Source organism: Cnephaeus nilssonii, assembly GCF_951640355.1.
Source record: "Cnephaeus nilssonii genome assembly, chromosome: 19".
In the NCBI taxonomy this organism is placed as follows: domain Eukaryota; kingdom Metazoa; phylum Chordata; class Mammalia; order Chiroptera; family Vespertilionidae; genus Cnephaeus; species Cnephaeus nilssonii.
Window position 1 is genome coordinate 42520714 of NC_137090.1, and position 24254 is coordinate 42544967.

General features: G+C 53.0%; 1 protein-coding gene across 1 annotated transcript; it reads right to left on the reverse strand.

The window, feature by feature from the left end:
* Positions 1–500: 500 nt before the first annotated feature.
* Positions 501–20792, reverse strand: LOC307115652 (myosin-3; the record flags this gene model as incomplete). Its single annotated transcript, XM_079798956.1, has 39 exons — positions 501–527; positions 1077–1214; positions 1322–1417; positions 1569–1673; positions 1754–1924; positions 2809–2934; positions 3019–3222; positions 3312–3620; positions 4796–4920; positions 5186–5351; positions 6020–6203; positions 6578–6774; positions 6936–7054; positions 8099–8225; positions 8319–8708; positions 9116–9206; positions 9286–9431; positions 9551–9727; positions 9817–10059; positions 10241–10496; positions 10599–10735; positions 10822–10945; positions 11333–11450; positions 11532–11619; positions 12230–12300; positions 12417–12723; positions 12819–12989; positions 13729–13878; positions 13962–14080; positions 14520–14658; positions 14740–14843; positions 15637–15735; positions 15814–15877; positions 16611–16703; positions 17305–17413; positions 17715–17742; positions 18278–18434; positions 18870–19013; positions 20589–20792. 39 exons carry the CDS (start codon positions 20790–20792, stop codon positions 501–503), a joined length of 5823 nt encoding a protein of 1940 aa, XP_079655082.1.
* Positions 20793–24254: the final 3462 nt, after the last annotated feature.

Below are 24254 nucleotides of genomic sequence, written 5' to 3' on the forward strand. Positions count from 1 at the left end.
GAGTTAGCACAGTGCTGGTGTGAAGTCTGCCCAACAGACTTCCTGGAGGTTCCCTGATAGAATTGGGAGAGGGGAATCCCTTGCCTTATAACCCTATTCAACTTGGGTTTTTGTCATGCCATATTGAGAGATGCCTCTTGACAAACTCCTCCTCCTCTCCTGCCTCCCACTGCCAAAGCTGGGGTTACCCTAGAAGCACTTTTTCTTTCTGATCTCATCTCACATTTAAACAAGAGCAATCTCTGCCTTCTCCACAAACACACACCAGTTGAATTGATCAAGCCATCTGCTTACTGAGATTTTAACATTAAGCATTAAAATCACCAAACAATGAGCCACTTCCCCATGGCGAAGAGAAAACAATGAAAGAGCCCCGAACTGAAAACAAAGCAAAGTTTATTGCAGGTGAAAAGCAGTCACATGGAAATTAGGTAAGATGGCCAGGTACCATGAAAATATACATTTTGCATATCTTCTGTCCTGTTCCAGAAGAGGGTCGCTCACTCTTCACTCTCATGGACCACCATCTGCAAAGACAGCAGGCAGCCTGAGCATGTGGCAGACACGTTGCCTCCTGCGCCCTCTCCTGGCGAGTGTCAGGCAGTTGCTTGCTTGTATATTTCAGTGGGACGTGGGATATTTTTTGGATCACAGGAGAATGCACAATGGCACACATGAAGGAGCTCACCCAGAGATGAGAAACTGGCCCTGAGAGGGAACTAGCCCCCCACACTGGGCCTCCGCCTACAGGTATCTACATGGAACGTGACTGAGGACGGGGCCAGCAGAGGGCACTGAAAGGTCTCAGTGGGAACCTTTCCTTCCTTTCCAGAATGGTGTGTCTTTCAGTGCGACTCAGAACTGGGTTCTAGCGGGGCTGTTCTCAGCTATGTGACCTTAGGCAAACCCCTTCCCTTCCTGAACCCAGGGTCCACCAGCTCTAACGCTGAGGGTTCTCTAGGGCCCCTTCCAGTTCAAAAATGTCTACATCACAGCGGGTCCTTCCCAGTCATCAGGGCCTGTGAGTCCCGCACGCATCTGCTGCTCTCTGTCTAGCTCCAGCGGGAGCCACCTACCCTGCTGGGGGTGAAGTCTCGGGTCTTAGCACGAAGCTTATTGACTTGAGATTCTGCAATATCGGCACGCTCTTCAGCCTCCTCGAGCTCATGCTGAGCTTTCCGGAATTTGGTGAGATGAGCATTGGCTTGTTCATCCTGAAACCAAAGCGCCCAGGCAGGTGAGGCCAGCGAGCACCTGTCTGAGAGCTCACTGTGAGAAACAGACAGGCTGCAGTTCTAAGCCACGCACGCAGCTGACTTACAGCCTCCTCCGCCTGCCTCTTGTAGGTCTTGACTTTCACTTGAAGTTTGTCCACCAGATCCTGCAATCGCAGCACATTCTTCCTGTCCTCTTCACTCTAGAAATGGGAATATGGAAATGGAGAGCGGCGTGAGGTCCGGCCAGTTTCCTGGGGCTGAAGTGTGCCTTGCTGTATTTCGAAGACAGAACCCGAGGTGTCGTTTGCACTTTACGGAGAAAAAGGGTGTCTCGGTTTTCTTCCCACTCACCTGGTAAGTTAGCTCCTTGACCCGCCGCTCATATTTCCGCAGGCCCTTCACGGACTCAGTGTTCTTCTTCTGCTCCCCTTCAAGCTCCAACTCCAGCTCTCGGATCTGGGGACACGGTTGGGGGGGTTAGTCTGGGGCTGCAGCACCAATGGGAGAAGCTGGGAAGCTGTTTACGCTGCGAGTACCCGCGTCTCCAGCTTCTGGATCTGCTTCTTCCCGCCCTTCAGGGCCAGCTGCTCAGCCTCATCCAGACGGTGCTGCAGGTCCTTCACCGTCTGCTCCAGGTTCTTCTTCATCCGCTCCAGGTGGGCGCTGGTGTCCTGCTCCTTCTTCAGCTCCTCGGCCATCATGGCCGCCTGCAAAGCCAATCACAGCCACTAAGATGCAGGCAGGGGTCAAGTGCCGAGGAGCTGCCCAAACCTGGGTGGCCAGAGGACCAGAGCCACGCTAACAGAAAGCGCCGTAGGTAAGATGATGAGCCCACCCTTCCGCAGGGAATATGAAGTGGGCTACACCAGGCACGGAAAGGAACCTCAGGGACTGGAGGGGAAATGCTTTCTTCCGTTTCTTAAACTGGCCTCCTTGGAACTTTGCCCACCCAAGGAAATTCTTTTGTTATCACTGTGATCACCAATATATTTTTTCAAAGGAATCTGAAATGTAGGGAAGATTGCTTTGATACCTTGCATCACAGGTATGGGGGTAGGGAGGTTAAGGGAAGGCCTCTAGGGAATCAGGGTGTGTGTGAACCAGCAGGAGAGCAAAATAGTTGCAAGGTAATGTCCTGCTCAGGCAGCAGGTGGCGCTGTGGGCGCTGTGGCCTTGGTGAGAAGACATCTGAGCCCAGAAAGCTTAGGTGCTATTGGGAGCCACGCCGGCTTCACGTGAGGTGAAATGTGGTGGGATATTGACAGCTGATGGTCTCACTTTTATACTTGGAATAAGTCATATGTTGAAGGAGAGAAGAGCATAGCCCCCTTGGACCTAAGAGACAGAATGTAATCCTTCCCTGTCTTCTTTTTTTTCTCTATGCTCCTGTATTTCTCATATCCACCTTTTAAATATGCAGGAGACGACAGCTGTGTTTGAGGGAGGTGGGCAGTGGTTTCAGAGCAGAATGCACCCCATGTGTGCCCTGGGGGAGCCCCACCTGTCTAAGGGGAACTATCTCGGGTTGGGAGAGGGCAGGGGCTTTAATGACAGGGTCAGGGCAGCCACACAGGCTCCGGGGAATGCTCACATCTGTGATGGCCTTCTTTGCCTTCTCTTCTGCATTCCTTGCATCCCTGCTGGCATCTTCAACCTCGCTCTGGAGCTGCATGAGGTCTGTCTCCAGCTTCTTCTTGGTGTGGATGAGGCTGGTGTTCTGGGGTGAGAGGAGCGGGGTTACCCAGGCATCAGGGGCTGAGTCGCCCCCCGCCTCCCCGCCTCCCCACCTCCCCGCGCTCACCTGGGCGTGCAGCAGCTGCACTCTCTCGTTGGAGTCCAGGAGCTCTTGTTCGGCCAGCTTCCGGGCCCTCTCCGTCTGCTCCAGAGACGCCCGCAGCTCCTCCACCTCGGCCTGCAGCAGGTTGGCTCTGCGCTCCACGATCGCCAGCTGCTCCTTCAGGTCCTCCTGGCCCCGGAGAGCGTCATCCAGGTGCAGCTGGGTGTCCTAGCCAGAGAGAAAGGAAAGTCTCGTTGGAGGTCAGCATTAGGACCCCTTTGAGTGTTTGAGGCTTCCCACCGGGAGCGCTCTCAGACCTTCAGCTGTCCCTGGACACCCCGGAGGTGCTTGAGGGTCTCGGCAGCCTGGCGGTTGGCGTGGCTCAGCTGGATCTCAATTTCGTTCAGGTCCCCCTCCATCTTCTTCTTGATCCTGATGGCCTCGTTCCTGCTGCGCACTTCGGCATCCAGCGCGCTCTGCATGGTCTCCACGGTTCTCTGGGAGTTTCTCTTCAGCTGCTCAATCTCTTCATCTTTCTCGGCGATCTTTCTATCGATTTCCGCTTTCACCTGTGTCAATTCCAGCTGGACTCGGAGGATCTTGGCCTCTTCGTGTTCAAGGGCAGCCTTTAAAGAACAAAACACGGGAATAGTGCCGGGGTCGGTGCCACGCCTGCCGCACTGCCCTTCCCGGTGATAAAGCTTCGATGGAATGTTCATAACCCTAACTCTGCAATTCACAACCCCTAATTCATCTCCAGTGCAGAAATGAAATGTTTCCTTACTATTTGTTTAGGTCAGTGGTCGGCAAACCATGGCTCGCGAGCCACATGTGGCTCTTTGGCCCCTTGAGTGTGGCTCGGTGTTAGAACCACTTCAAAATAGACTCGCCCAGGCTGAAAACCGACTTCTGCGCATGGGCCACGAAGTTTCAATCGCACTGTACGTGTGCGCCCGCAAGTGGTATTTTGTGGAAGAGCCACACTCAAGGGGCCAAAAAGCCGCATGTGGCTCGCGAGCCACTGTTTGCCGACCACTGGTTTAGGTTATATCATCAGGAAATGATAACATTAAATGATCATATTTCTTCTTTTAATTTTTTTTTATTGATTTCAGAGAGGAAGGGATAGAAACATCAATGATGGTAGAGAATCATTGATTGGCTGCCTCCTGCATGCCCCCTACTGGGGATCAAGCCTGAAACCCGGGCATGTGCCCTTGACCTGACACAAACCTGGGACCTTTCAGTCCACAGGGCAATGCTCTATCCATTGAGCCAAACTGGCTAAGGCAATGATCATATTTCTTAGGAGCGTAAAACACCTTGTGCATATTTTTTAAATATATTTTTATTGATTTCAGAGAGGAAAGGAAGAGAGAGATAGAAACATCAGTGATGAGAGAGATTAATTGATTGGCTGCCTCCTGCATGCCCCCACTGGGGATCGAGCCTGCAACCCAGGCATGTGTCCTGACCTGGAATTGAACTCTGGACCCCTTGGTCCATGGGACAATGCTCAATCCACTGGGCAAACACAGCCTTGTGCATATTTTAAACTCATCTAAGATTTTGTAAAATCTCATTTTTAGACCTATTTTAAGTGTAATGATTTTTCCCAATACATTTAAGACAACACAGTATTATCTCATTGAAACTCGAAGCAAGCCGTTTGATAGGAAGGGTGCAGATTTCGGGCTGTGGGTTCTACAGAGGCAAAAATGAAGACAGTGGGGCCAGCTAGCCTGCCAGGGGGCACCCACCATGGCCTCATGGTGCCTGCGCCGCCCCAGCGTCCGCTCACCTCCGCTTCCTCCAGAGCCAGCTGGATGTCTGCCTTCTCCAGCTCGATCTGCTTTCTTGATTTCTCCAGTTCATGGATGGTTTTGCCATTTTCAGCAATTTGTTCTGTGAGGTCTGCTATCTCCTCTGCAAGGAAGTGAGTTATGATGCATTTGAACACCTCTGCACGGGTTCCCGGGCAGGCAGCATCAACTACATGCTTTTCACTAGTTTATTACACTTCTAAGGGCTGTTTCCTACAGATAAGATGCTCTAGAGAGAAAGACCCCAAAATAGCCCCTCCCATGAACGCTCTTCCAGCACGCGACCCAGAAATGGGAGCCCGGCGTCACCCTCTCCCACACACTGAGCAGCTGTGAGAGGGAGGTTTCAGGAGTTTTCAACTGCTTACGCTCCAAGTTCTTGTTTTCTCGTTTCACAGTTTCAAGTTGATCTAAGGCTTCTTCATAGGCATTTTTCAGTTTGAAGAGTTCGGTGCTCAGGGTGCGGGATTCCTTCAGGGCCGCCTCCAGCTCCGCCTGGCTCTCCTGGGACTTCGTTTTCCATTCGGCCAGCACCTGGGACAGGAGAGGAGGCGACCCGCTGACTAGCTCTGCCCCCAGCTCCTAACTTCATACCACCCTAAGGGAAAGCTCAGAGTTGGGGTGTTTCTTGCCTAGCTCCTTGCTCTTCATTGGTGGACTGGCCAAGATTTTGTTCTGTGAATTTATTCAAGATCCATAACTGATCAGTAACGACTGTCTCCAAAAACTAAATGGATCCTCTGAGAAGGAATTAGCTGAGCATAATTACTCTTTCTCCAACATGAAAATGGGCCTGCACTTTTAAGTATTTCATTAAAACTCAACCTATCTGCCATCCCACAAGGGGGCTCCCAGAAAGTTTCTCCCAGTGCCCAGGTTCTATTCCTGCATATCAGCCACCCAGTGTGTGTGTGGCGGGTGGGGGGCGGGGGAGGTAAGGGCGGGGAGGGAAACATTTGTAGAAACATGTTTGTCTCCACTGACAATGTTCGAAAGGAACTCCAGCCCCATCCCATCCCATTTCACTTTAGAGATGAGGAAGCCAGAGCTCAGTGAAGTTTGGGGACTAGCCCAAGCTCACAGGGCCCTGTGCAGCAGGGGCAGGAGGGAACCCAGTCTCCTCCTCACAGGACCACAGGTATTCCCCCGCATCACTGCGCTCGGCAGCACAGGGCTGACCCCGCACAGGGCTGACCCCGCACCTTGTCAAAGTTCCTCTGCTTCTTGTCCAGAGCCGCGGCCATGGAATTGGCTCTTTCCACGTCCACCATCAGATCCTCGACCTCCCCTTGCAGCCTCTGCTTGGTCTTCTCCAAGGAAGCACACTTCGCGTTCACTGCCTCAACCTGTTCCTCTGAATCTTGAAGGCGCTGAGCGAGCTTTTTCCTTGGAGGATATGAAAGAGAAGCAGATGCTGTTTCAGTTTCAAGCCTCTTGGACATCACTATTCATCATGTTGGAATCACTAACCTTGTGATTCAAACATGTATTTGCTTTCCTAAGCTCAGGAAAGCCTCCTGGCTGCTAGAAATCAGGGACCCACAGCCTGCCTTGCCTCTAGCCAAGATCAAAGTGGCTTGTCTTAGGAAATACGCTAAGGCGGGTCCCTCCAATGGCACAGCACCACACGCAAAGGCGTGAGATGGGGGGACATCTAGTCACAAAACAAGTTCACTTCCTAGTAGTTCTAAAGTCCGTGCCCACTATCATATGATCATTGAAGGGTTCAAGTTCTTCTAAAGGTAAATAGGGTTGCATACTTGGCCTCCTCCAGCTCCTCTGTGCGCTGGATGGCGTCCGTCTCGTACTTGGTCCTCCACTGGGCCACCTCGCTGTTGGCCTTGGACAGCGCCCTCTGCAGCTCGGCCTTGGCTTCCTGCTCCTCCTCATACTGTTCCCGCAGCAGGTCGCAGTCGTGGCGGGAGGACTGCAGGGCGTGGGCCAGGGCGTTCTTGGCCTAAAATTTGTTAAGAAAGAGAAGAGCCCCCAGGGGATTGATATTTTAATGCCATGTGCATGTCACAATCCAAGTCTGTTCCTCTTCTCAGCACCTACGGAATAAAGTTGCCCGGTGGTTCTTGAAAATTAGCTCAGAGAAGCGCTCGCTCAGATGCGTACCTTGTTCTCTTCCTCTAACTGCCTCTTGAGCTCCTCTGTTTGCTGGGTGAAAGCTTGCTTGCTCCTAGAGAGTTGGGATACTATGCTTTCCTTTTCTTCCAGTTGACGACTCAGCTCACCTGTGTCCAGAAAGAAATGCTTCATTAGTGCATCCATTCATTCATTCACTTACCAAGCTCCTACTGTGTGTAAGGCACTGTGAGAAGATCTGGGGAGAGAGTAAATGATAAGGTGTGGTCCTTTCTTGGGGGTGAAGGGGTGAGTCCGTGAGAAGGAAAGTGGAAGCCCGACCTGATAAGTATTGTTGTAAATGACTAGAAATGTGAAGTGACTTTGCCAACATAACTCATGAGGACAAGGGTAAATTTAGGCGTGACCAGGAACACGTAAACACTCCCACCAGACCTCCCAGTGGCTGGTGTTTCCAGCTGTTTGTCGATTTGTCATTAAGGGAAATAGTGCTTTTCCAAGGACTCGATATCGCTAACGACTTGAAGGTAGTCTCTTGGAGGAATATGCTAAGTTCGGGTTTGCATGTATAAGGAGGTAAGAGAAGAAAGGAGGGGGTGAGAGGCTTTAGGACTCTAGAACCCGAAGATTATTTTGGAATGGCAACTAAACTTCCTGTCTTCACTGTCTTGTGGCTGCTGGTGAGGGATTGGTCCACCTGTGATGATGGGCCGCAGGACCAGCTCTGGGGAAGCCACATTCCCAGGGAAAGCCCCAATAATGGCCCTGCTGTTTGTATTGCACACCAAGAACAAAGTGGCCATGTTCCTTTACTCATTGTCTTGATCGCAGACAATCGGAAAACATGTGCAGCAAGAAGGAGGAAGGTCGTGGGGTTTGGTTTCTAGTCCGAGTCCTGCCTTTCAGCTTCTTTCAGTTCAGGTTCTATTCTGAAAGAGCTTAAACCGTGTGACAGTTGAGTCCCTTCTCTTTCTGGCCTACCTCTCTCTCTTGTTTTGACTGAACTCACACTCTGTGTTCTCCTCTTTCAGAATATTTTGAACAGCTCTTTTTCTGGGTTATTCCAATAGTTTCTTTCCTGAAAAAGTGCTTTTGAAGAAATTCTCCCCCAAACAAAGTCTGCCCTTTTGTTTTGCCCAGCTGCCCCTGTAGGGCTCCCTGAGGTGTCGCCCCTCTCGCCTCCCTTCGCTCACCAGCCTCTGTCTGAAGCCGAGACTTCTGTGCTGTCAGCTCACTCATGCTCCTCTGAGCCTCCTCGTTCTTGCCCCTGGCCTCACTTAGCTGATCTTCCAGAGTTCGGCATATTTTTTCCAGATTTGCCTAAAGGATTGAGAAAGAGGAGAAAAGTCAGTCAGTCTTGAGATCTGAATGACCCAAGAGGTCTCTTCAATCCAGAGCATTGTGCCCAGGTACCTTGGATTTCGACACACTCTCCACGTTGCTGGCGAGGTCGTCGATCTCCAATTTGAACTCGCTCTTCTCCTTCTCCAGCTTCTGCTTGACCCTCTGCAGGTTGTCTATCTGCTCGGCGAGCTCAGCCACACTGTCCCCGTGCTTCTTCCTCAGAGCAGCCGCCGTGGCTTCGTGCTGCAGGGTGGCCTCCTCCAGGTCCCTGCGCAGTTTCAGGAACTCGGCCTCCCGCTTCTTGTTCAGCTCGATCTGGGTGGAGGTGACGCCTCCCGCCTCCTCCAGCCGCTCGCTCAGCTCCTCCAGTTCCCTGGCGTAGTCGCTGCGCTGTTTCTCTGCCTTTGCTCGAGTCGCCCTCTCTGCCTCAATCTCTTCTTCCAGCTCCTCGATGCGAGCCTGTGAGCCAGTCAGCCCCCGAGTGACTCCCTCGGCATGCCAAGAGCAGGCTAGTTTCCATCCCCATTAACAAACCAATTCTGGAACGGCTCCCAGAGAAATAGGATGATTGCTAATTATCTTTAATATGACCTTTTCCTGCACCAACATGGTCCTTACCCCGCAGTGATCAACCCGGGACATTGTCCCGTCAGTGAAATGTTGACTCAAATACTTCAATTATGTATTCTACTTAAGATCATATAAAAAGCTATCCACAGGCTCTGGCAGCCGAGCAGAAAGGAAACCGCTGCGGCAGGCAGGCAGGCCCATGGTGGGACCACGTGCTCAAAATGGCTTGTAGCACAGAGCACCCAGCGCACTGTGAGTGACCCGCCTGTAAAAGAAAAATCCCAGACACCTCCTACCTGGAGCTCTTTGATTTTCTTCTGAAACTGGAGGCCCAGGGTCTGCTCATCTTCCACTTTGCTCTGCAGTTGACTGTATTCAAAATCCTTCCTGTGATGGGAAATGGAGAATGTGTGAAGACAAAATACCAGTAAGTAGCAAAATTGAAACTAGTGGTTTGAGCGCATACTTCTTGAGCCTTTCGTCCAGCTGTTGCTTGTCATTCTCCAGATCTAATATGGACTCATGAGCAAGCTTCAAGTCTCCCTCCAGCTTCCTTTTGTTCCTTTCCAGGTCTACACGGAGCTTCTTTTCTTGCTCTAGGGAGCTTTCCAGCTGCAAAAGTCATCATTTCCTTATCGGAACAAATGCTTTTACGCCAGAGGGTTTTGCGGGGGGAGGGGGCTCTTTCAACCCTGAAGTTCCAGGACTGCCAACTAGCAGTGTTTACTTACGTCATCGACTTGCTGTTCCAGTTTGCTCTTGGTTTTACTCAAAGAATTGACTTTGTCTTCTTCAGCTTGGAGGTCATCCAGGGTCTGCTGGTGGGCCTCTTGGAGGGCCTTCTTCTCCCTGGTTAACTTTGCGATGGTTTCATCCAACCCAGCAAGCTCCTCGGTCAGGTTTTTAACCTAAGAAGAAGCCACAAGCAACTGTAAGAAGAGATACAGCTTGGTTTGCAATGACAACATCATCCTGGAAAGACCCACAAAGAGAGTACCTTGTTCTCTGTGGCATGCTTTTCCTTTTCAACCTTGGCCAATGTCAGCTCAAGGTCATCGATGTCTTTCTTCAGTTCTGAACATTCATCCTCCAGTTTCCTCTTCTTGGCCGTCAGCTCAGCATTGATCTCTTCCTCATCCTCGGCTCTCTCGGTCACCTCCTTAATTTTAGCCTCCAGCTGGAATTTGGCTTTGATCAGTTGATCACACCTCTCCTCAGCATCCAACAAGTTTTCACTTTCCTTTAAAAAAAGAATCATGATTTCCTTTAATGAGATAAGGCGTGTGACATTTCAGTGTTTTGTTATATGCTTCTTTATGAAGCATCTGAACCGAAAAGCAAAACTTCCACCAAAATTCTAGTTTTCTTAAATAATCGATTCTAGAAGAAAAGTGAAAACAAAAAGATTTCTAAACACATACAGCCTGTACTTGGAGCAGCAGGTCATTTTTCTCTTGTACTAGAGTCACCAGCTTTTCCTCCAGCTCCTTCCTCTTTGCCTCTGACTTGGCCAGTTCATCCTTGGTCTTCTGGAACTCTTCCTTCATGGTGGCCATCTCCTTCTCGGTCTCCGCACTCTTGAGGAGGGGCTTGATCTTGAAGAAGAGCTTCATCCAGGGCCAGTGCTTGACGTTCATGAAGGCGCGGACGTTGTACTGGATGCAGAAGATGGACTCCCTAAAAACAAAATATCGGTTATTTCTCAGAAAGACACCCCCCCCCCCACACACACACACACATTCTCAGAAGAGCTCATGTTAGAATAAAGACCCCACTCACCTTCTCTGCACCATCTTCTGGAATTCCACGCGCATGAGAAACCCTCTGCACACAGCTTGTGTCCGAGTGATCAGTTTGGCCAGACGGTCATCGCGCATTTCTTCCAGGGTTCCCAGCAAGCCAGCTTTGAAGAACACCTTAGAGGGGAGAAGGATGGCGTGAGTCCGTGTCTGCGGACGTCTACAAGGGACTAAAGGCCAACAGCTGTCAGAACTGAGGCTACCTTGGTGTGTCCGAATTTGTACTGGGTGTGGTCAATATCGATGGAGGCCAACAGCTTTTCACAAGCTTTCTTGCTGTCGATGAACTGTCCCTCTGGGATTGCACTGGCATTCAGCACTCGGTATCTGCCATTGGAGACACAGAAGCAATCAGAGACTATTAGCAAAATCATTAACCTTGGAGACCGTATAATTCAGTCTCTCTTCCTGTAGGTAAGAAAGCCAAGGTCCAGAAAGAGAAAGAAAGCAGCCATAATCACATGCTGGGTCATGGCCTAGAGGCTAGGCCTCCCGATCCCCAGTCCAGGTGTTTTCTGCCACGTGCACATCAGATAAGCTCCTGAGAAAACGTGGAGGAAAGAAGTATGTACACTGTGGCCACGTGGGAGGTTATTCATTTTACACGGAAGGTCCCTAACAGTTCTGTTGAAGTTTTTTCATCAGTATTTCTCTCTCTCAAATTCCAGCATGTGCACATCTTACTGCGAATCGTGCAGGATATTTATGACACACCTTTGTTTAAAATCCCCGTAGAGAATGCGGTTGGGGAACCCCTTCCGGCAGATGCGGATGCCCTCCAGGACGCCGTTACAGCGCAGCTGGTGCAGGACAAGGCTGTGCTCCATGGCCCCTGAGGAAGGAAGCAAGGACATCAGCCCCGCACAGCATTTCAGGAGACTGGCCGCAGCCCAGAGACCCGCCGCCGTCTCACCTGGGGTTTTGGTTTCGTTGGGAATTATACAGCGCACAAAGTGAGGGTGCGTCGTTCGTAAATTGGACATTAGCTTGTTCAGGTTTTCCTGAAAGAGAAAGATTAAATTCGACAGCTTACTGTAGGCTTTCACAAACACAGAGAAATATTGTAATGGAAAGTAAGATTCGTATCTTAAACTTATCATGGATTCTAAAGAATGATGGAGCTATTTAACTCTTTCTTTTAATAGTCCTATGGCTAGAGGAGTGGGCACACACACACACACACACACACACACACACACACACACACACAACAAAACCCACAACCTTACATAATAGTCTTTTGTTTCACAGTGAGCCAGAGACTAACGAAGTAGAAAATGCCCCCCGAAATCAACTCAAGAGATGTACGCAGCCCCCCCTGGGTGAATGAGGTGCTCCTGCCTGTCCTTTGGGCAAGTGAGAAAGTTTGTGCGAAGGACCCACTCCCAGGCCAGCCGGCCCAGCTAGTTACAGAACCAAATGATCCTTAAGTTCCAGTCCTCCCTCTGTCAGACCTCCCTTAAACATCATCACACCAGCACCTCGCCAACTGACAGCTACCAGATGAAGACCACATTGCTGTTCTGGAATAACCGAGTTTAGAATCTCTACATTGCTCATTTTGCAATGACTCAAACCAGCTACAAGCAAGTAAACGTGTGTTTTTCTTACCCTGAAAAGGGCAGAGACAGTTTGGAAGGAAGAGCCCTTCTTCTTGGCAACTTTCTTCTTTCCGCTGTCAACTGGAAGAAATGATATTGGTGCACGCTTGTTAGCAGGCCACTAGAGATTTGGGGGTCCTGTGGGCTGAATTGGAAGGAGGAGGCATGACTACAGGGGACTCTGGAGAGTCGGTTACCATCCGTGGTAGCAAAGGTGGCATAGAGGTGTGCCAGGAGCCTGTTGGAGGACTTCTGGTACAGCCCAACGACCGTCTCATTCAAGGGGTCCTTGTTCTTCTCCAGCCAGCCTGAGACGCTGTAGTCCACGGTGCCCGCGTAGTGCACCAGCGAGAAGTGGGCCTCGGCCTTGCCTTTGACAACCTTGGGCTTCTGGAAATTGCTGGACTTGCCGAGGTGCTGGTCATGCAGCTTGTTCTTGAAGGAGGTGTCTGTGGCCTTGGGGAACATGCACTCCTCCTCCAGGATGGAGAAGATGCCCATGGGCTAGATTAAGGTGAAATGCATGTGGGTAAACAAGACCTGCGGTGGTGAGCAGCAGAGGGTGCGAGGAGAGGCCACTGAGTGGACAGATAGGATACCTTCTCGATGAGCTCGATGCAGGCAGCCAGGTCCATCCCAAAGTCGATGAACGTCCACTCGATGCCTTCCTTCTTGTACTCCTCCTGCTCCAGCATGAACATGTGGTGGTTGAAAAACTGTTGCAGTTTCTCGTTGGTGAAGTTGATGCACAGCTGCTCCAGGCTGTTGTACTAACACCAAAATACAATGTTCATGTGAAAAGTTAGACTTCTTTCTAAGTCAAAGACCCATCCACCTCCCACCTCATTGCTCGGCTCCAGCCAGCTCATTTTGCTTTCAGATATGGTCACAGTCTCCAGGGCTGAGCGCAGGTCATGTCTCCTCTTTGGAGTCTCCTCTGCACCTCCATCTAGCAGGTGTGTCTCCCTCTCCTGAGTTCCCAGGGTTGGGGCCTCGCCTGTGCACCCACCACAGGCAGTCTTATTTTGTAGTTACTCTTCAGTGCACCTTATATACTTCTCATCTTCCTCTACAGACTTTAAGCTCATCTTTTATTTACCTGCATGTCTTCTATCTGGTAGACACCAAATATACACTTTGATGAATGGCTCTATGCTAGTAGGATATTTATGTAAACTATTGCATGATTGGCTTATTATCATATTCTTTCTTTGCTTGATTCTCCCTAAGTCAGTAATTACATTTGAGATATTTTTTTATTCATTGGACTATGCCTTTAAAATTGTACTTGACACAAATATTCCCCTCTCTTAAAGTAATACAACCCCTCTTAAAATAATGCAAACCCTCTTCACATTCTCTTCTCCTTGATTCACCCTCCTCTAGTTTTCCTACAAGATGTGATGCTATGACATGCCGGCCACCTCAGCATCTCCCTTACAGAATCATGAAAACCAGTTCCCTCACACAGGCCACATAACACAGAGCATGAACACAAGCAACACAAACCTCGAAGATCTCAAAGCCAGCGATGTCCAAAACCCCAATGAAGTGCTGTCTTGGCAGCTTCGTGTCCAGTTGCTGGTTGATGCGAGTGACCATCCACAGGAACAACTTTTCATAAACTGACTTGGAAAGGGCATTCACTGCATGGTGAACCTGCGGGGAAGACCAGCGATGAGTCTGCCGGCAGCGGCCATCGTGTACCTGCCTCCCCTCCCCGCCCCGAAGTGGCCGCCTACCTGATCCACAGTTTGACCTTTGGTCACGTACTCATTCCCCACTTTCACCCTGGGGAAGCACAGGGCCTTCAGGAGGTCCGAGGAGTTCAGGCCCATCAGGTAGGCGGTCTTGTCAGCCACTGCCGAGAGAAGAAAGATGATCAAAGGGAAGCACTGAAGCTTGGCAACGAAGAAGAGACACTTTGAGAGCCATCCAGATGCTGCAGAGGCGGCTCAGTGTGTCTCAGGGTGTTTTACTTTTCCTATCTCTAAACGGCGTACATGCGGCCACTGGAAGCTAAATCCCCCAGAGAACATGGCAGATGGTCTGAAAGGCAGGAGGGGTTCCAGAAAGCCCCATCACTGCTCATTGCAGCTGAAACCAGGCCATTCTAGCCATTCGGCAAACACGGGTGCTTACAGTGTCTACAGGCACCTGAGCCCTGGAGAGGTTCAAACAGCCTCAGTCGAACACCCACCGACCTTGGCTTACACCAGGCATGAAAAACTCACGGCATGCGGCCCGCCGGCCGCGAGTTTGACATGCTTGGCTTACACCCTGCCTCGGTGACTTTGTACCTTCGGTGCCATCGGGCTCTGCCTGCTCCTCCCGCTGCTTCTGCTTGAACTTCATGTTCCCATAGTGCATCACGGCGCCCGTGAGCTTGTAGAGCCCGGACTTCTCCTCTGCAGTGAAGCCCAGGATGTCAATGGCACTCTGGCATGGAGAGAACGGCATGTCAGCGGCTGACCCCAGGGGCAAGGACGAGCACCCCGCACCTCTCTCTGTTCTGCTTACATCCGTGGCCAGCAGCTCCTCCGCGTCGTCGATGCTGGCCACCAGGATCTCGCCCTGGCTGATGAACGGGTAGTCGTAAGGGTTGGTCGTAATCAGCAGCAGCTCTGAAATGAGTCGTTAGAGGAGGTCGCATAGATGCAAAGAGAACACCCACCCAGTGGGTCTGAGCTCCTGTTCTGGTTTGAAACTCTTACTGCTGGAGCCCAAATTGGATTTAGAGTTCGAGATCTCTTAAACAGCCTCTCGGTGCTCAGGCTATGACTGGATATAAAGTGCGCGGGGAAGACAGCGCAGCCGGCCCATGCAGTGTAGAGGAAGAACCCAGGGAGAGTGCAGTATTTGAAGTCTCTTGCTCTGCATGGCGCTTAGTGAAGTAGGTTCAGAACAGGTAAAAGGGACGCTGGCGGAGTCTGGGGGAGGGGGACACAGATTGAAAAGCTGCGACCGGTTCCCAGGCTTGGGACCAGAATGGTGAGCAAACACAGCCAAAGGGCGCGGAAGAGCGAGTGCACAGGCCCCTAGGGTGCAGAACAAAGGGCAGGGACTCTCCACAGGCTGGATTACTCATCGATTTTGCACTGGCCTCACAGCATTGGTGAAAGATGGGTTTCCGTGATCGAACACAAGGGGGCGCTAAATGTCAATTAAATGCTTAGCTATTCAGAAGGCTTTTATAAACCAGCGCTGAATTCAGTAGTGGTTTCACCTTGTTGCTGTCCATTGGATTTGTTTTGTTTTGTTTCAAATTGGCACGTCACTGTCAATATACCTACATCTCATTTCGAAAACAAACTTTGTTGTCTGCGGAGTCCCCTTTGTATAGGTGTGGCTTTAGCTGGACCAGTAATGTCAGAGCCAAAGTGCCTGAAAGACCAGCCCTCCTGGGGACTTGCTCACCTATGAGCTCCGGCTTCTTGTTGGAAAGAATCTGGTAGAAGATGTGGTAGCTTCTCTCAGCCTTCAGCTGGAAAGTCACTCTTGATTTCTCCAGCAGATCTGTGAACACAACACAGCACTGTTTTCCAAGCTGCCCCCCCACCTCCCTGAGACATCCGATCCTGAGCATCTACTTACAAGTTTCAATATCTGCAGAGGCCAGCTTCCCCGTGGTGCCGAAATGGATTCGGATGAACTTGCCCTGCAGGGACACGGAGCCCAGCATTTACCATGGCTCCAAGCGTCCCAGCAGCCTCCTGGGCCAGCTGATAGGAGCTTTATTCCCTATGGCTGGAAATCACATGTCCTCCTCTTCCTCCCTCCTTCTCTTTCCCCCTCCTCCTCTTTCCAGATGATGTGCCTTCCTCCCCATTCCTTTATTCCACGCTGCCTCCAAGCCACCCCACACGTGCAGCCAACAAAGTAAGAGACTGTTTTTTTCTAGATGCAAATCAAACCATATCACTTTCCTGCCTGTAGAATCCTTTAGTAGCTTTCTGCGTGAAATCCAAACTCCTTCTCTAGGTCTACAGGTACCTATGTGACAGGTCTCTCTGCCTCTCCCCTCACCTCATGGGCGCCCCCTGCCCACCTCTCTGCAGCTGCTCCCCTCCCAGCAGGCCCCCTCCTATGTCAGAGTCTGTGCACTTGTGTTGTCCTTTGTTCCTCCTCACCCTGCAGAGCTCAGGGTTCACAGCCCCCCACCTGGAGGCCTCCCCTACCGACACCTTCTAAAGGAGACCCTGCCCCCTTAACCCTATCACAGGCCCTGCTTGGTGAACTTTATATGAATGTATCATTATCCGAAATTGTCTTGCTGATTTGTTTTGTTCTTTCACGGTCTCTTCCCTCCAGATGCAACCTTTGTGAGGACGGGACCTTGCTTGTCCCATAAGCCACAGAGAAAACCCCCGCGTGTCTGGACTGGGACTCACAAAGCGGGAGGAGTTGTCGTTCCTCACGGTCTTGGCGTTCCCGAAAGCCTCCAGCAATGGGTTGGCACTGATGATTTGGTCTTCCAGCGTCCCCTAGGCACGGGGTCAAGGGAGGAAGGAGCCGCAGCACGCGGTAAGCAATGCTTCCCCGCCCCGTCGCTCCTGCCGGTCCATGTGCCTGGCAGTTAGGGCACAGCCAGTCCCTCCCTCCCCCTTCCCAATCTGAGGCCGAAGCAAATCATCATCCTGTCTCACTCAGCACACTTTTGCCATGTTGTTCTATTTAGCTATAGTGAGCGTCTTGACTTGAGGTTCTTTTAATACTACATTCCTTGATTCTCCAGTCAGTCAGGTTGTCTGATTCACTTCAAACCGTTGTAATATTTTTATTTAGAAAGGGAACACACGCTGCAGTTCTCTCGATAGGGGGGCTGTGATTCTGCCACAAAAGAAGGAGCTCTCTGCGATGCTCCCAGCGGACCTTTCTCAGAGCCTCACTTTCCAGAACAGTGACAGGGTCTGGTCCTGTCCCATCAGCCCTGCGCGGGTCACCTAAGATGCTGCTGTCCTTCAGGCTTAACTCCTGGCCTGCTCTCCTCTCCTGGAGCAGGGGGTATTGCCTCCCTCGCCCCTCACCAGGAAGTTAAGACAAAGGGTAGCCGTGGAACACAGCAAGCCTCCCTCATCTCCTCACCTTCATTTTGGAGTCCTTCTTCTTGGCAAGGTCACCAGTAGCTGCAATTGTTGCAAAGTACTGGATGACCCTCTTGGTGTTCACAGTCTTCCCTGCCCCGGATTCTCCGCTATTGGCAGAGAGAGAGAGAGAGAGATACAAGTTCTGTTAGCGTAAACAGTCTCTCCAAGATGCCACACGGAGGCCTGGACATGCTCTGAGAGGCAGAGGCCGGGAGGCCCACAGCTGAGCTGACCCAAGGATGGGTAATGCATGTTCTGAGGCCTCCCACGTATCTTCTCGCCCACCCCACGTCGACCTTTCACTTGGACTTTGTCCTAATGCTTTCCAGTGGACAGAACAGAGCAGGTGCCTTCTGCACCGGGGACAGCAGCCACGGCGACGACGCTGCCCTGCGCCCGGACACTTACGTGATCAGGATGGACTGGTTTTCACGATCTGCCAAACGCAAGAATAAAACAGAGTCGATGGCAATATAAAAAGAGCTCCCCCTTTACCCCCCTTCTCAAGCAGTCATAGTTCAATGCACAATTCCTCTGCCCTCCCGCAGTTAGTTTAGTCCCATGTGGGAGATGGAGAATGAGACTCAGAGAGGTTAAGCCCCTGCTTAAAACCAGCCAGTGGCTTGTCGCCGGGCAGTGGCTTCTGATTGTATTAGGTTGAACCGTGTGAGATTGTCAATAATGTTTTGGCCCATAGGAATCTTAGTTTCATAGGGTTTAACCAGTACTTGCATTAAATGCACACTTCTCACCAGAGCTTGCAAGGGGCTCGGAGAACTGGCCTCTTTCTGCTCTTTAAGCATCTTTACCCCCCTCTCCTTTGTGTGGAGGTCACAGGCAGAATAGGGCAGGCCCAGGAGCATGGGGTGCAGGCCCAAGACCACGTGGTGCAGGCCCAAGACCACACGGTACTCCTCGGGAGCCCTGTCCAGCGCCTGCTCACCACTCCGGGCTGCCTCTTGGAAACCTACCAGTCAGCATGAACTGATAGGCGTTGTCAGAGATGGAGAAGATGTGGGGCGGGGCCTCCTGGCGCTTTTTGCCTCGGTAGCCATCCACCACCTCGGGGTTATACACCGGCAGCCACTTGTAGGGGTTGACGGTGACACAGAAGAGGCCAGAGTAGGTCTGTGGGAGGGTAAAAAATACATATGCATGTGTATGTATGTGTATATAAAACCTTTGACTGTATTATTTTTTCACTTTATTTTTTAAAATAAATTAGTAAAGAAGGAAACAAGTAATTTCTGTTTATAGGTGAGAACCCTGAGACTCAAGGAGGGGCGTGGCTGGACCGCCCACAGCTGGTGAGTGACAGCTGAGCCCAAAGCCTGTGGTTCCTGCTCCCCGCTGGCTCCTCCTGCTCCCGCCCTCCTTCCTCCAGCCCCTCTCCTTCCAGTCCCATTGATCCTTGTTCTCTCATCTTCTAGCTTCTCTCCCCACTTTCCTCTTTGTTCCATTTCCCGTCTTTTGTTCAACAGCTCAGTCAAACACGAATCTCTCCAAATCCCATCACCGCACGGGCCTCTCCACCCGCAGCCCCAGGGTGCCCCGGGCACGGACGTAGATCATCCAGGAGGTGTAGCGGTCCTTGAGGTTGTACAGCACGGCCGGCTCGTTCAGGTGCGTCAGCATGGCCATGTCCTCGATCCGGTCGAACTTGGGCGGGTTCATCGCGTACACGTCCTCCGGCTTGACCACCAGGGTCTGAAAGGGAAGAGGCGCGGTGCTCACCACGGGTTCCCTGCGCGGGTGCCCACTGCGGACCTGTCTCCCGCGAAGAGGCTGGTGAGCCGCGGTCCGGAGCGAGCGCGAGGGAAAACGCCGGCTGGCAGCGAGGGAGACACGGTTGGGGGCAGCTGGCGATGGTGCTGCCGGCGGGAGACCTGGTTCCGCCACGCAGGGCTTGGGTTGGCCCTCTGCCAAGGGCCGAGGCGAGGGCGGGGCCTCTGTGGGCAGGTGCAGGCACAGCTGGGGGGGCGGAGGAACCGCGGCTCAGGACCCCAGCAGGACCGCACTGCTCAGCATGGGGGGCTCATTCCTGTTTCCTCGGAATGGCGTGTGTACCGTCCCTGAGACGGGGATGGAGGAGAAAGACGGAGGTGGCATTGGAGCAGCAGGCTGGCACCGCGTTACCACACCCGGAGCTCTCTGAGAACCGCTGTCCGGCCCCTGAGCGTGGGTCTGAAACTGGCCCCTTCACCACCCCCCACCCATGCTTCACCCCTCCTGCCTCCGCCTCTCACCCAGGTTAGGGGCCCATGAGGCAGAGCCGTGGTTCCAGCCCTGAGCTTGTGTCTGCGGTGCCCGCAGGCTTCCTGGGCACAGAGCCGCTCCTGCCCCTGCCCTGCCCACCTCCTCTCTCTCTGAGACCTTTGAACATGACTCGTACTCTGGTTCTCTCTGGACGAGGCCGTGGACACCTGCCTTTTCTGCAGAGATTCCCTCGGCCCCTGTGCAGCCAGCCTCTGGGGGTGGTCGGGCTTGTCTTAGATGGCCATCCTTCACGCTGGCCCCGTCTTCCCTGCCCCTCGGCGAGCCCCGTCTCGGCTCCATTACAGCAAAAAAGAGCCCGGCGGGAGGGAGCCCGCAGCCCGGAGGGGCACTGTCAATGCCTTTCTACTCACGCCCAACTTGGGTGTGGGCGCCTAGGACAGCTAGGTGCTAGCTCTTTCCCTTTCCTCTTTCCGGTTTTATTTTTCCTGTCTTTACCTTTAACTTCCTTGGAACATTCCAGATTCTTCTAGATTCTGGTCTAGAGTCCAGAAGTTAGGGACGTCCAGCATTCCTCTTAACACTCCCACACGGCCTAGGCCTGCGGGCTGCCTGCTCATGGGACATGGGGAGGCTGCGGTTTCACACTGAGCTGTGGTCGGAGAGGGCCCCTCACCCACTGTCCTTCCTTCCTGGGTGAGACAGCTGTTGCTAGAAGAATCGGGGGCAAACCTAAGCTACCAAAGGAGAGCATTCCAAACGGGCCTGCCTACTTCTGGACTCTCAGCCGCCCGCCCTCGGGATGCACAGAGCCGGCCCTCTGGCTCAGAGCACCGTGGACACTGACAGAAGCACCTGACCCAACTGCTCTCATCAGCCACGTCAGGTCTCCCAGCTGCACCAGCCCTGGCTGTGCTTTCTCCGAGGAAGCCGAGCAGTGAGGCTGTGAGAGGCGCGCGGGCGCCAGGGCCACCTGGGCAGGGCCGGGCCGCGCGGGGCGATGCATGGACCAGGCCTCGAGGAGCAGGCGGAGAGCCAGTAGGCCATGCGGGCCTGGACGGGGCTCACCCGGTTGTCTTCGGTTTCCACCGTGACCTTGCCATCCTGGGTGCTCTTAATTTTCCCCTTGGCATACTCTTCCTTCGAGTCGACCACAAAGCAGTAGGTTTTGGCATCAAAGGGCTGGTTCTGCGCCTCGATCCTCTCCTTCTCTGACTTGCGGAGGAAGGGGGCGGCCATGCCGAACACTTCCATTTCAGTGTCGCTGCTCATGGCGTCAGCTGCAAGGCAAGCCACCCACCGTGAGCCGCCGCCTCCCAGCGGGCCCAGGCCTGCCCGCCTCTGCTCTACCACGGCTCAGGCCCAGGCCCAGGCTGTGCTCGGTCCCAGGAGCCCCACCCACGAGACTTAGTGCTGGGAAAATCAGCGGAACACATGTAACCCCATCTCCTCGTTATCTGAGGCTCGGCTCGCTGAAGGACCTAGAGGTGAGCCCAGCCCGCTTGGACCTCACATCCTCTGAAATCCAGGTGTTGCCCAGGGAAGCTTTAAAACAAACACCATAAAAAACAAAAGCCATTCTTCAAAGAGATCCTGCTCAATCGCAAATAGCTGAGGAGCTTTTGAACCATTTTGAACGAAGGTGGCCACCTTCTCCCACAAGGAAAGCGGCGGGGCTGCCTCCAGTTGCTGAGGACAGCAGCCGCATCTGACCTCGCCTCCTTCGGAAGGCCTCCTAAGTGCTCCTCTCTGCTCCTCCCCAGCCTCCCGGTCCTGGTCTGAGCTCTCAGGTTCCCCCCAGCCAGGGACGTGGCCAGAGTTCTCACCTGAGAGGCACACACACAGGACAATGAGGCGCAGCAGCCGTGGAAACCAGACCTGCAGAGAACGCAAGAGGGAAGCTCAGGGCACCTGGCAGCGTCCGGTCCGGCTTCGAGGGTGGGGACTGCCTTCTTAAACAAGGAGAGCTGTGGGGCGGGCCTTCGTGGGAGATGAATAGGGGCTGGTAAATTAGGTGAATAAGGAGAAAGGACTAATAACTTACCCCAGAGGCAAGCTGGAGGAGCAGATGGGACAGGACCCACAAGTAAGCCATTAAGGTAGTAAAAGCCCCCAACTGCCCCCAACCTGGATGGCTCTTACCAGCTCACTCTGGACCGCACTTCAGTCTGCAATGCCTCGCATTAGAAGTGGACAATAAAAACAGCATCTCTGTCTAAAAGCTTGTGGTTCTAGGCCTGGGGCAGGGAGCAATCTCTAAGAGCGGCTGACCAACACCGGACAGTGTGGCTGGTCTTGGGAGGACGGGACGCGTGGCAGGCACACGCAGGTGGGGCAGGTGAGGGCACAGGAAGGCGCCGCATCCCATGGTCCCTGCACCACTCAGAGAGGCAAAGGGAGACCGTGACCCCGCTGGACCGGCCGAGGCCCATGGAGAGTCCAGGGGTCCTGCCCATGATGGGGAGAGGAGGGGGAAAGAGGACCTGTCCTTCACATCTAACTATTTCTTAGCAAAGCCAGACAAGGCCCGGCCCAGGGTGCCCAGCCACGCCGAGGCAAGAGCCATCCAGGAGGGGCTGTGACTTACCTCCGCCCACGAGAGCAGCTAGGAGGGGCTGCTGCCGGCTGCGCTTTTATAGGCCCGCTGAGCCCCCTGGCTCATTCCTTCTCTATATTTGGAAGGAGGATGACCACACCACAGGCTGAGAAGCGGCTCCTGCCTCACGTTTTTTTGTCGCTGTCGCCAGGGGAAAGGTATATATAGAAATGAGCAGGATTAGGGCCATTCTTCCCACTCTAGAAGGTTGGGAGTTTGAGATGCCTTTTGCTGAACTTGGGGCTGGCGCCGTGACGGACCAGCCTGGCTGGGGAGGCCCTGCCTGCCCACCGCGCAGGCAGCTCCCAGGCTTCCACATCAGGGGAGCCTGCCCGGGGCAGAGCAATCAGAGACTGGCCTCAGAAACCCCATCTTACAGGAAAATGGGCGAAACTGAAAACGTTCACGTCCTCCTGGAGTTTTGAGTAGACTTCCGTCACAACACAGGGTTGTGGCAGGACTGTGTGATTACGAAACTTATGCCAGGAACAACGCAACAATAATAATTCTCCTCCTCTCCCTCCCCGCTCCGCCCTCCTCTTCTCTTTCCCTGTGCACCTTGCCGTTTCATCAGCAGCATATTAACGCGAGCCTTTCTCAAGCACAGTAGGACCAGTAACTTAATGCTGGGCGCTATCCCACCCGCTAGTTTTCTCAGCAACAGCTGCGAAGGCCCTGTTGTTACTGAGATGTATGACCGATTAGCAAAGACCAGCTGCTAGCCTGGGTGGGGGGCCGGGGGACAGTGGTGGCCTGCCGAGACAGGGAGGGCCAGGGGGGTGTCTAACAAGTGCGGTTGTTTCTAAATAAGGATTGGGAAAACAAAGCCTCAGAGAAGAGTAAGGGTGTAGTTGAAGCTTTTGCCCATGCCATTCTACTCTTCGCTTGTTTCGCCCCACTTTTTCTGATCACATCTGTGGGAGTGGCCAGTGGGCAAGCTATGGTTGTTACACTGCCTGCCCCCACCCATACCAAGCCCAGGTACGGAGGTTACTCAAAGAGGTGTGGGTCCCACGATGAAGAGACATTCATGCAACACCTACTGTGTGCTGGCCCCTGTACAGAGCACTTCAAAAAGATACAAAAGAAAAGGAAGATGCAGCCTTTACGCTTAAGAGTTCATATTATAAATGATGAGTCAGTTGTTTTTCAGATTGAGGCGCCTGGAGTTCAGTGCAGCACATTTACTGAGGGCCTGTTCCAGGCAAGGGGAGGGGCTGCCGGGGAAAGGCTGCTGACCCCTTTCTGCCCCTCGCCTGCCTCGGGGCTGCCGCCTAGTCTTTGTGCCGTTGTCTGGCCATCTCTTTGGGGGCCTGGCAGCACAGCCCTGGCACAGATGAATGTCACCTGTGGGGGCAGGTGTTCTCCAGCCCCGGGGAGCCAAGGGACAGTGCAAAGGGCCTGGGCGCATCTCAGGGGTGAGGGATGCAGGGCAGACGGAGGGGGGCTGGCGCAGTGCCCTCTTAAACAGGAGGGCTGTGGGGAGGGCCTTTGTGGGGGATGAAACGGGGTCGGTTTGGATTTTTCCTTCTTAGTCACCAGCTTACCCAGGTCTCTGTGACCACAGGCACACCCACTCTCAGAACTGAAGGGCCGTATTCCCCACGGGACTGCGTGAGCGCCTGTGAAAGAGCAGAAGTCCCATCGCGGGCCCGGTACAGGCTCTGAAATGCTGCCGGCCTTCCCCAGCCTCTCCAGCGACCCATCCTTCTTCTCTCCTCAAACTTCTTGTCCCATCAGAGTGCAGACGGAAGGTCGCCGAGCGCACTTGCTACCCGACCTCCTTCTGCAGAAGAGAAAGTGGAGGGCAGGACGCTGCCCACGGCCATCAAAGAGAGGATGCAGTTCGGCCTGAAACTCAGCTCTCCAGAAGGAACCCTGAAGACGGAAGTGACTGCAGAAATGGCCACAGAGAAAACCATTTAAATATATTTTTATTGATTTCAGAGAAGCAGGGAGAGGGAGAGAGAGAAACATCAGTGGGTATGGGCATTCAGCAGGATGTTAGATTCTCAGACCCTGCCTGCCGCGGTGTCTGTCACGGGAAGGTTCCGTGTGTCAGGCACACACAGTCCCACTGCCTTTCTGATGGCCCTGAGTGGACTGTATTGAACATTTGTTTCATTGAGATGAGGAGG